Source organism: Ochotona princeps, chromosome 8, assembly GCF_030435755.1.
Source record: "Ochotona princeps isolate mOchPri1 chromosome 8, mOchPri1.hap1, whole genome shotgun sequence".
Taxonomy (NCBI): Eukaryota; Metazoa; Chordata; class Mammalia; order Lagomorpha; family Ochotonidae; genus Ochotona; species Ochotona princeps.
Genome location: NC_080839.1, coordinates 51,493,801 through 51,505,212, shown reverse-complemented (window position 1 = coordinate 51,505,212; position 11,412 = coordinate 51,493,801). Strand labels below are relative to the sequence as shown.

At 58.5% G+C, this 11,412-nt stretch overlaps 1 protein-coding gene across 2 annotated transcripts; it reads left to right on the top strand.

The window, feature by feature from the left end:
* Positions 1–280: 280 nt before the first annotated feature.
* Positions 281–10,766, top strand: PKDCC (protein kinase domain containing, cytoplasmic). Of its 2 annotated transcripts, XM_058668024.1 has the most exons (7): positions 281–1,081; positions 5,269–5,391; positions 6,007–6,278; positions 6,889–6,968; positions 7,224–7,331; positions 8,897–9,070; positions 9,233–10,766. In XM_058668024.1, the coding sequence occupies exons 1-7, from the start codon at positions 443–445 to the stop codon at positions 9,316–9,318; spliced, it is 1,482 nt and encodes a 493-aa protein (XP_058524007.1). In that variant the 5' UTR covers positions 281–442; the 3' UTR covers positions 9,319–10,766. The 2 variants fall into 2 exon arrangements, with proteins under 2 accessions (XP_058524007.1, XP_058524008.1); XM_058668025.1 differs by lacking the exon at positions 9,233–10,766 and having other exon boundaries at positions 8,779–8,901.
* Positions 10,767–11,412: the final 646 nt, after the last annotated feature.

Sequence of the window (11,412 nt, the reverse complement as noted above, 5' to 3'; positions counted from 1 at the left end):
GCCGCCCCCTCCCCGCGCCCCTGCCCGAGATCGGGGGGCCGCGCGCTGGGCAGGGCCGGAGCCGCCTCCGCGCCGCTTCCCAGGCCCGGACGGCCGCGGGAGGAGGTCCCGCTGTCAGTCAGCGGGGAAGGCCGGGCCGGGCGGCCGGAGGGGGCGGTGCCGAGGACGGGCTCGGGCCGGGAGCTGGGAGGCGGAGGCGGAGGGGGCGGGCGCGGGGGCGGCCCCGGGCCTTATAAGCGGCGGGGGCAGGGCGCGAGGGAGGCAAGTGTCAGGCCGATGTGCCGCCCGCGAGGGGCCGGGGCCGGGGCCGGCGAGGCCATGCGCGGGGGCTGGGCAGGGGGCCGGCGGGGCGCGCAGCATAGCTGCCTCCGAGCCTGAGGCGCCCGGGGCCGGGGCCGGGGCTGGGGAGCCGCGCGGGCGGCCGGCCGGGGGGAGGGGAGCGATGCGGCGCCGGCGGGCGGCCGTGGCCGCGGGTTTCTGCGCCTCCTTCCTGCTGGGCTCGGTCCTCAACGTGCTCTTCGCACCGGGCTCGGAGCCACCGCGGCCGGGCCAGTCCCCAGGGCCCTCGCCAGCTCCGGGCCCAGGGCGTCGCGGGGGCCGTGGGGAGCTGGCCCGGCAAATCCGGGCGCGCTACGAGGAGGTGCAGCGCTATTCCCGCGGGGGGCCCGGGCCCGGGGCAGGCCGGCCGGAGCGCAGGCGCCTGATGGACCTGGCTCCGGGCGGGCCGGGCCTGCAACGTCCCCGGCCCCCGCGGGCCCGGCCCCTGCCCGACGGCGCTCCGGGCTGGCCCCCAGCTCCCGGCCCAGACTCCCCCGGCCCGGGCCCGCGTCTGGGCTGCGCCGCGCTCCGCAACGTGTCTGGCGCTCAGTACGTGGGCTCTGGCTACACCAAGGCCGTGTACCGGGTCCGCCTGCCCGGCGGCGCCGCGGTGGCGCTCAAGGCGGTGGACTTCAGCGGCCACGATCTGGGCAGCTGTGTGCGCGAGTTCGGGGCGCGGAGGGGCTGCTATCGGCTGGCGGCCCACAAGTTGCTCAAGGAGATGGTGCTGCTGGAGCGGCTGCGGCACCCCAACGTGCTGCAGGTACGAGGCGGGTGCGGGTGGTGCTGGCCGCCCTGGCTGGGAGAGGACCCCCACCCCTCCACCCCAACTACTAAACCTCAGACCTGAGAGAAATGGAGCGCGGCGACTGCTCCTGTGCTAAGGCAGGCACAGAACCGAACCTTGGTGTTTTCCATGCACCGCCCTGTCACTCACTGGCTCCTGGGTGGGCCTCCTTTCCCCCCTCGACCTCCTGCGGTTCTCAGTTTCCACATATCCCTTTCAAAAAGAGATCAGGACTCAGGGTCCTAATATTCAGGGACTACAGCAGTTTGTTAGGATTTTAAGACCCTGCTGGTGTTTTGGAGTTAGGGTACTGCACACCAGGGAACATGCCCCAAGTGACCCCAAGGCAAGCCAGCAGACAGGAGAGGTCGTCGCTTTCCCCAGGTCGGAATTGTGCCAGAGTGATAGCGTTCCTGTTCTCGATAACACATGGATTCCACTTCCAACCCCTTGTCTGGCTTTGGAGATGGGGTGGGACAGCGGTGGGATTGGGAAGGGGCAGAGACCATATGCGCTGTTTGATTTTTGAGGGTCCCCCTACCACCACTACCCACTGCCCCACTCAGAAGCCCCTGGGAAGAGGTAGGGGAACAGGCCAGAAAATGTGCAGCCTTTCCCAGAAGTGACTCTGGGGTTCATCCAAACTTAAAGTGGGTCTGCAGGAAGCCGGGCTGTGAGGGTTCTGTGCAAAGTGTTACACTGTGTGGAGGGTGGAGGAGACCACATACCCGGGTTCCCACTACGTGTACCTCTGCCTCTCCTGTTGGCTAGGGGACAGGCAGGAGAGAGCCCCTGTCTCCTCCCAAGTTAGACCAGGACCAGAGACCTCTCCCAAAGAGCACTGCCTCAACACACCCTGCTTCTTCTCCCAGGTCCTTGTCCTTGGCACATGCTGTTCACTTGGCTCACGGTTGAGCTGACTGAGAGCCAAATCTGCCTGCTCTCAGCCTGGTTGAGTGGAGGCAGTGTGTAAGATTCCCCAGAAGTGGATCTTGCATTGCCCAGCTCCCGGTCCACAACCACGGGGCTGTAACCAGCTGATCACACCGTGAACCCAGGCATCCCTCCCTGCTTATCCTAGGGAGTGAGTTGGGACCCAGGCCAGGAGGATAGTGGACAGAACAGAAGAGGTAGACTAGAGAGTTGATACCCCTGCTGGCTTCCTGTCCGCACCACTATGCTCAGGAACTTGCGACAGGGTCCTGGGCCCTGCGCTGGTGGCAGGAGGTTGTGGGCAGAGCCCACGGTTGTGTGTGGTTCTGCCTGACTGTGCGGTGGCTGCTGTGTCCAGAGCTTAAGGCGCTGAGCGCCTGGTTACGTGGCCATCCTGACTGGGAAGATCCTGTTCTTTTCGCTTCCCAGGGGCTCCTAGGAACTTTAAGGAAGCCTTGGGGTGTCAGCTAGATTAGAGGGGGCAGAGAGGCTCTGAGGGACTTAGCTGAATGCAAGCACCCCTCTCTGAGGACAGGTTTGATGTGTCACCTACTTTCCTATCCCATAAAGGGCCTCTTCCTCGCCAGCTCCCAACCCAGACCTCTCATAGACACCCAGCCACCGCCCCCACCCACACACCGCAGGAGGGGTTGTCTTCTAAATGACCAACCCTCAGCCCAATTCTGAAGGTGCCAAGGAAAAGCTGGGCAGCTAGACACTTCAACCCCTTCCCACGTCACACCAGTGCAGAGGGTCAGGGGCTGGAGTCAGCCATCCTCGGGTACAAGGGTTCCTAAAGTAAAGTGAGGCATTTTCCAATAAGGAGTAGAGAGAGGAGTTAAAGTGGAGGTCCCAGAGTATGGGTTTAGGGCTGCTCTGGGGGATCCCCCGCTTTGTGCCTCGTGCCTCAGGTCAAGGTGCCAGTGGCTCCTCCAACAGCCCATGCTGTCAGGGAAGCCAGGCACAGGACCCTGCCTCTCAGGGGACCTCAGTGCCAACACACAGAGAACCAGTAATGGTGTTGTTGGAATAGCTCTTCATAATTTAAACTTCCAAAACTGTTTGCTGAGCTGGGAGGGAGCCGGAGGCTGTTGCTAGTGTGCCCCATGCCCCAGGCCCACGCCCAAGAGCCACTCTGTCCCTTGGAGCAGCCCAAAGTCAGCATGGTGGGTGCTTGGAAAAAATGCCAGGGCAGCAGACCCCACAGCACAGCTCCCAGCACATGCTCTGCTCGCCAAGGCAGCCTGGTGGCCTGGTGCACTCTGTCCATCTGCTGCCATGCCTCCCCACCCTCCACTCTTTCTCTCTACACACACACACACACACACACTCCCCTCACATACACACACACTCACACACTTACACATACTCTCTTCACACACACACTCTCTCTCTCCACACACACTCTCTCTCTCCCCTCACACACACACTTTCTCTCTCCCTCCCCTCACACACACACACACTCTCTCTACCCTCACACACACACACGCTCTGTCTCTCTCCACACACACACACACACTTCTCTCTCTCTCCCCACCCCCCCTCACGTGATAAATGCCTCAGGATCCTGGGGTCAGAGGGCACACGGGTCTTCCCTTCCCCCACCCTGCCATCCTGGGGGCCCGCAGGCCTCGGCCGGCCCAAGTTCTGACCCTGCTGGAGTATATTTCTTCTCTGCCTAAACAAAAGATGCGCTCAGACCTCTTATTCCTGTGCTTCCTGGGGAAGGGCGGGGCGGGGGGGGGGCAATGGTGTCTTTTTATTTTTTCCTGAGGGGTGTTGATTAATACCTCGTTAACAGCACATTTAACGACCTCCGAGTGTTTAATAACCTTCAGAAGTTTCCCACAAAGGCTCACAGACTCTGGGCAAGAAAATGAGAACCAGGCTCCAGGGCTGCTCCCCTTTGCCTTACCCTCCACCCCAAGAGGATTGGGGCCTCTCTGATCCCATGAGGGGGAGAAGTATGGAGAGAGAGGGAAGAAGGTCCTGAAACTTACTCCTTCACCCCACCCTCCCAAGTCACAGCCCAAGTGATCTGACTGCCAGCCAGCAGGGCATGGACCGCTGGCCCCAGGGGGAGCTGCCAGGGCTGTCCTGAGGAGAGAGGCAGGCACCCAAGGGGACGTGGGATGGAGCTGCAGGAGTGTGACTGATGGACTGCAGAGGACAATGGACAGGGCCATGGAGCCACAGACTTGGCGTCTCCTGGGAATCTGTCATCTTGCCTTGGTCCAGCCCAGTCCTAAAGGCACCCAGGAAAAACTGGGCAGCTAGACACTTCAACCCCTTCCCGCATCACACCAGTGCAGAGGGTCAGGGGCTGGAGTCGGCCACCCTCGGGTACAAGGGTTCCTAAAGTAAAGCTGAGCCTTGGTGTTGCCAGCCTGTGGGTGCTGGCTGTTGTAAGCCTCAGCCGAGCCCCCAGCGGCCGTGCAGCGTGTGGGGAGAGACTGGCCAAGCTGAGCTAGTGCTTGCCTAGCCAGCTGATGATGAGTCGGCAGCTACCTGTGACCAGGCTGCCCTGGAACCTCTGCCCCCTTCGATACACATCCTCCCCCTGCCTGGTGCCCCAAACGCTCATGTACAGAACCTCCAGGAATATGCCCCCCAAGTTGCTTTTGTTCTTATCAACACTGGTTCCTCCCATGGAGCAGAGGAAGGGGAAAATGGAGCTGTCAAAAAGTGGAAACGATAAGGGTTGGACAGGGCTTGGAGGAGGGGCAGTGTTTGTTTAGGAGCTCAGGTATTAGCAGACAGTATTCTTGGAAAGAACCAGGGTGTAGAATCAGAGTGGCATACACATGGATGCCATCTCCCACGTTTCTTTGCTGTGGGATTTTACATAAGCAACTTCACCTCTCTGATTGCCTCACCTGTAATTGGAGCAAATCACAGTACCTACAGTTGCTGCAGGGATTATCATAGGAACCAAATTTTCCATGTGGGGCATTTAGCATGGTGCCCGGCCTGTGCTTCACATGTGGTGGCCACACCTGTCCATTTACCCAAGTAGCCAGAGGCGAGGGCTCACGCAATCAGGTGATGGCCACAAGGAGGTGAGGGCAGGCTTCCCAGGCAACACTCCTGTTCTCTTCCAGCCTGAGCTGAAGCAAAGGCCTCAGGGTAGCTGAGGAGGGGGCAGAGGAAGGGCAGCATCTGACAGTGCAACCCGTCTCTGCCCCTGCCCCCACGCTGTGACCTAATGACCTGCCCTGGGCTTCCCCCAGCTCTATGGCTACTGCTACCAGGACAGCGAGGACATCCCGGACACCCTGACCACCATCACGGAGCTGGGCGCCCCTGTGGAGATGATCCAGCTGCTGCAGACCTCCTGGGAGGACCGGTTTCGAGTGAGCAGGGGAGGCGGGCTGGAGCCCCAGGTTCTCCGTTAGAAGACCAGCCCTGCAGAATAGCTCTTGCTGACCCTCAGCCTGCTGGTGCACCCTCCCAGCTCAGGGGAGAAAGGGGGAGGGAGGGAGGGAGCACCGGCTGCCCCTGCCATCAGCCACAGGGTTAAAAGAGAGAAGACATAGGGCACCCTGAGCCCTTGCCCTCTTCGATGTCCACACCCAACCCCCACGCCCCTGTACAGAAAACTCACACGCAACATGCACACCCTCAGCCTGCTGCAGGAAGGCCTGTATCCTGGAGCCAGTCCTCGTGAGCCTTCCTCCATATCCGTGCCCTGAATTAAACCAACACTCCAGATGGACTTTCAAGAAAACCATTTTTGCTGTGCCAAACACCAGCATCCACTCCCCACTATCTCCCATTCACTCCACGATTGCAGGATCAGACCAGCCAAGGATTGTTAGAAAATTCACCAACCTCTTCCTTAAGTCCCCTGGCGTGAACCCTTACTGAGCATCAGGGCCCACAAAAGAGAAAGGCTGATCCCCCAGCTTTAGCCTGAGGCCCAGAGGAGAGAGCCTCAGCCCAGGACCGAACTTGCGTCTGCTCCTCAGATCTGCCTCAGCCTGGGCCGTCTCCTCCACCACCTGGCCCACTCTCCGCTGGGCTCAGTGACTCTGCTGGACTTCCGCCCTCGGCAGTTCGTGCTGGTGGACGGGGAGCTGAAGGTGACAGACCTGGACGATGCACGCGTGGAGGAAACACCATGTGCAAGCAGCACCGACTGCATTCTTGAGTTTCCAGCCAGGAATTTCACCCTGCCCTGCTCAGCTCAGGGCTGGTGCGAGGGCATGAATGAGAAACGCAACCTCTACAATGCTTACAGGTGACCTCCACCCCCATGCAAGAAGGTCAGCAAGAGAGTGGGGAGGGCCTAGGAGGCCAGCACAGGACGAGAGCCAGGATTGGGTCTGGGAGGCCAGCTGGGAAAGGGAGATGCAGCCTTGACCAATGGGGCTGCTAGTAGGGGAAGGCTGCCACCCTTCCCCTAAAAAAAAAGTTTATGAGGGTGAAGCTAAAAATAGACCGCTCCAAGGAGAATTTGGGGCTGCAGGGTGGCAGCTGGAGGCTTCTTAAAATAGTGTTACACTTAGAGCCCAGGGCTGCTGGGACTGGCACTTTCCTTCCCACCCTGGCTCTTGACCTCTGCAAAGCTCCCCCTCTGAGCTGCTGAGATACCAGGGTCATTTGGGAAAACTGGAGACTGGGCCATGTAGAAGTCCTGGGGAAGCAGGGACCAAATAGACTTTGGCTTCTAGTTTCTTCACAAGTGCCCAATCTCATCCCTGAATCTGAGCAGGTGCCATAGCATGCCCTGGGGTGTGCCTGGTGGCCGAGAACCAGTCTCCCTGGCCTGACGAGGCTGGGTCTCTGGAGTTGGGGATGTGTCCTCAAGAGCTAGGAGGATCCTGAGCCCTGGTTTCTCCCGGCCACAGGTTTTTCTTCACCTACCTCCTGCCCCATAGCGCCCCACCCTCACTGCGGCCCCTGCTGGACAGCATCGTCAATGCCACAGGTGAGTGCCCGGGGGGCCCTCTGCTTCCCATTGCCTGACCTTTCCCAGCAGGATAGAAACAGTGACCAAGGCTGCAAAGGAGACACCGCCCTTTTCCCCATGGCAGCATCTGTGATGGGCCCTTCCCTGCCCACCAGTCAGACACCTGCACTCAGGCCACCTGAGGGGGCACAAGGAAGGTGGAACAGCTGGCCACGTACCTTAGGGCAGACTGGGACATGAGGCCCCCTACCCATGCCTCATTGCACTCCACAGGAGAGCTCACCTGGGGGGTGGACGAGACCCTGAGCCAGTTGGAGAAGGTGCTGCACCTGTACCGGAGCGGGCAGTACCTGCAGAACTCCTCAGCAAGCAGCAGTGCTGGTGAGTGGTGCCAACAGGGACCCACATGCTAGAAAGGGAGGAGCAGGTTTGGGGGAATTGAAGGGACCACTATCCCTCCAAGAACTCTTGTCTCCTAGAGCCACTGTAGGAGCCCAGCTGGAGTGATGCCAAGTGTTCAGCCTTCATTTGGAGCTTTCCTGTCTGGCTGAGCTGGGAGAGCTGGGGAGGAAAGCCCTGGCATCCTTCCTCCAGATGGCTCCCACCCTTCCACATGCAGGCTGCATGACTGAGCAAGTCACCCCCTCGAACCTCACTCTCCTCACCTGTGAGTTGGGTTCCATAGTACCCACCTCACAAAATGCTAGTGGGGAGTAAGTGCCAGGTGAGGTGGATGAAAGCAGGGGTGCACTTCTGCACCATGGAAACACAGCCTGCCTTGGCTTCTCTTGGCCTCTTCTGCTCCCCTGGGTGGGGAAGGGGCTGTCCAAGGCACCACCACAATGCCCCTGGGGGGTGGGGTGGGGAGAGTTCCAGCCCCAGTTGCAGGTTGTAGTCTTCCCACTGAAGCCTTGGGGTTTGACCATGGTTGACAGGGCAAGGGGTCCACAGCCTGCCTGCTCAAGGAGCCCTAGCCAGTCTCAGGGGTGGGGGAACCCTCGTTAGCCCTGTAAATAAAGTTTAACGAGGTGAACAATGGCTGGCTCTGTCCCTGAGGAGGCCGTTTATGGGGCCATAAATCACAGCCAGCCCTGGACTTTGGTCTAGGCTCTGGTAGGGGAAGGAGGCAGGAGGGCGGGGTGGCCGAGGTCCAGAGCTGGGGCTCCCTGGAAGAATGAACAAGAGCCTTGCAGATGACTGGGAGTTGTTTTCAGGGCCTCTGCAGAGCTCTCTGTGTAATGGGAAGATCACAGCTTCTTCCTCTAGCCCCCTCCCCAACACTCTAACCATGGGTGTTTTGCATACCTCTCTTAACTTCCCAAGTCCCTGACTGTACCCCCAATCCCCAGCCTGTCTGTGCAGCTTGCTCACCACAGTGCCCCAAGGCTGGGAGCACCCATGGGAGAGGGACACTCTGAGAATGACCCACAGACCAGTAGCCCTGGTTGAAATGCAGATTCTCAGGTGTCCACACCAAATCTGCACTCTGACAAGATCCCCGAGCAATTCATGGGCACCACTCCAGTCAGAGAAGCCCAGCTCCCAGTGCCTCAACTGCCCTGACCTCAGCGATTAGCCTGGACACCTGGCAGTAGCTCAGTGGGTACAATTTGGAACACACACAAGCATTCATGCGTGTGCGTGCACAAACACACACACACACAAACACACACACACACTCACAGACACTCAGCATCCTATACTGCCCATGCCAGCTGTGGGCCCTGAGATCTGAGAATTGTTTCTTCCCAAGACCAAATCAGTGTCCACCTTGCTTGAGCAGCCTGCCCAGTTTCAGTAGTGGTGACTGGCGTTATCTTCATGCTAGGGGCCGAGCTTCAACTTCTACCTGCAAGATGAGTCCTGCAGCTCTTTGAAGCAAGTGGCCCCTGTCCCTGCCACTGGGCACACAGTGTTGGCATTTTGCTCTGTCCCTCCGCCCACAGAATACCAGCGCCTCCCAGACAGCACCATACCCCAGGAGGACTACCGCTGCTGGCCATCCTACCACCACGGAGGCTGTCTCCTTTCAGTCTTCAACCTGGCTGAGGCTGTGGACGTCTGTGAGAGCCATGCCCAGTGCCATGCCTTTGTGGTCACTAACCAGACCACCTGGACAGGTGTGCCACTGGGAGAGGGCATCCCCAGGGGGAGGTTGACAGGAAGTGAGTCCTCCTTGGGAAGCCAGCACAGAGGCTGGGATGGTAGGTGGGTGTGCCCATGTCTTCAAGGCATTAGAGAGAGAAGTCTGCAGCCTCCTTACCTCTCTCCTCTGCCGCCAGGTCGCAAACTGGTCTTTTTCAAAAGTGGATGGAGCCAAGTGGTCCCAGATCCCAACAAGACCACCTATGTGAGAACCTCTGGCTGACTGGGCTGAAGGCTCCACTGACCAGCTGACCAACCCTGCCGGCTGGACTGACCTACAGCAGGAGGGACTTGCACAAGCAGTACGGCGTGTCACCTGGGGCCCCCTGTAGACATGGCTGCCATCCCAGACAGATTGATGTGACCAGGACAAATGTGCAATAATGCAAAATGTTAAAATGTGAGTTTACCAACCTAGGTATGGGACTGCTGGCTTCTGGGCCAGGACTCATGGGAGGTTGGCCCAGGGCCTCTCCAAATCCTCTGGGCTGTGAGCATAGCTCAAGCCAGCCTCCCCACCGGGGCGGGGGTCGTGCCCCACCCTGGGGCAGAGCCGTGGGCAGCCCCATCGCTAAGGTTGCAGTGTGAGAATGTAGCCAAAGCCCTGCTGCTGCTGCCGCTGCCACCATCACTGCTGCTGCCGCCGTGCCTGCCATGGCACGAGGGCTGCTGCATGGGACAGTCAGTCGCAGGAGTGCGCTTTCGAAGTGCCCCTAGCTGTGAGTGATCCTCTGCCTGCAGGGGCCTTTCTGACCCCCTGACTGGGGCACTCCTGGGCCCGCCCAAGGGTCAGGGGCAGAGGCACGCGTGTCCATATTGAGCCAAGATTGGGGGTGGAGAAGCAGGTTGCCTTTTGAGCCAGGACCTGGGGTGGGGGTGGGGCCGGGGTCTTTCTGCCTCATTTGCTTTCAGTGAAAGCCGCAAAGCAGCCAAAAATCAGGCTCCAACCCCCCTCCTGGAGTTTGTATATGCAGAAGCTTTTGTACTTCTTCTTCATGAAATTGTTTATTTTTGTAAAAATAAAATAAGGAAAAAACATTGATTAGTTAATAAAATGATGCCTCATGGCAGAAGCCCTTCCCAAGCCAGGGTTTCTTAGGCTGTGACTTAGTGGCTCTTGGTCACGTTCCTGGTGTGTGTTTAAGGCTGTGTGTGTGTGCCATTGGGCATGAAGCCACTAAAATGTGTGTTCAGGGCCTGCCTCTGTGGTGCCCTCGTGCCCTAACCAGGGCCCCTGACATAACTGTCCCAACAAAACCCATGAGGAGCAGGGCTCCTGGCTGGAACATCTCTGCGTGTCTCCCCCCTTCTCTGTCTCTGCTTTTCTAATAGATAAGAAATGTCTTTATGATATCATTTATTTGAAAGGCACAGAGAGAAAGGAAGAGACACAGAATATCTATCCGTTGGTTCATTTCCCAGATGACAGCAACAGCCAGGATTGGGCCAGCTGGAAGCCAGGAGCTTCCTCCAGGTCTCCCATACGGGGCTGGAGCTCAGGCACTTGGGTCATCTTTCACTGTTTTCCAGGGGTGTTAGTAGGGAGCTGGATCAGAAGCGGAGCAGCCATATGGAATGCCAGTGCCAAAGGTGGCAGATTGACCCAATGTACTACAACACTAGCCCCTAAAAAATAAATCTTAAAAAATAAATGTCCTTTTTCCCCAAGGAGTTTCTCATTTTAATACATGCATGATTCTTAGTATGAAGTTTCCTAATCTGGGGGTCAGTCACCTCAATGTACTGGAGTAGAAATAGTTCAGTAAAGAGTCATCAAGGATCCAGGCGACCTCCTTAGGGTCAGTTTTGCCCCACACAGGGTTGATCCTAACCCCATAAGGTCAAGGGCGTCTTTCTTCTTCAGAGCCTAAGTGAAGAGGGTAGAGAAAAGGGCATGTCAAGAAAGGCCAGCCGCACTTGGCAGATCCTGGGAGGGAAGGAGTAGCAGGGGTGTATGGCAGCCAGGAGTAGAAGCAGAGATACGATGGGGTACAGTCACAGCGGGACTGGAGCAAGATCCCGGGAAGAGCAAGTGTGCTGGTGGGGAAGTCCGCACCTTCCCTCCAGCACACCACTGTGTATCACCCAGTGTACACCCAGTACACTACCAGCATGCTCTCAGGTGCACACATGGGCGAGGGCCTTAAGAAGAATTGGGCAGGAATTTGGCAGTGTCTAAGATGCTGGGTGAGACACCCACTTCTAGTGCTGGAACTGTGGTATAGCAGGTTAGGCTACCATGTGGAATGCCAGCATCCAATGTGAGCTCCAGTCTAAGTCCCAGCTGTTCCACTTCCAATCAGCCCCAAGCTAATGA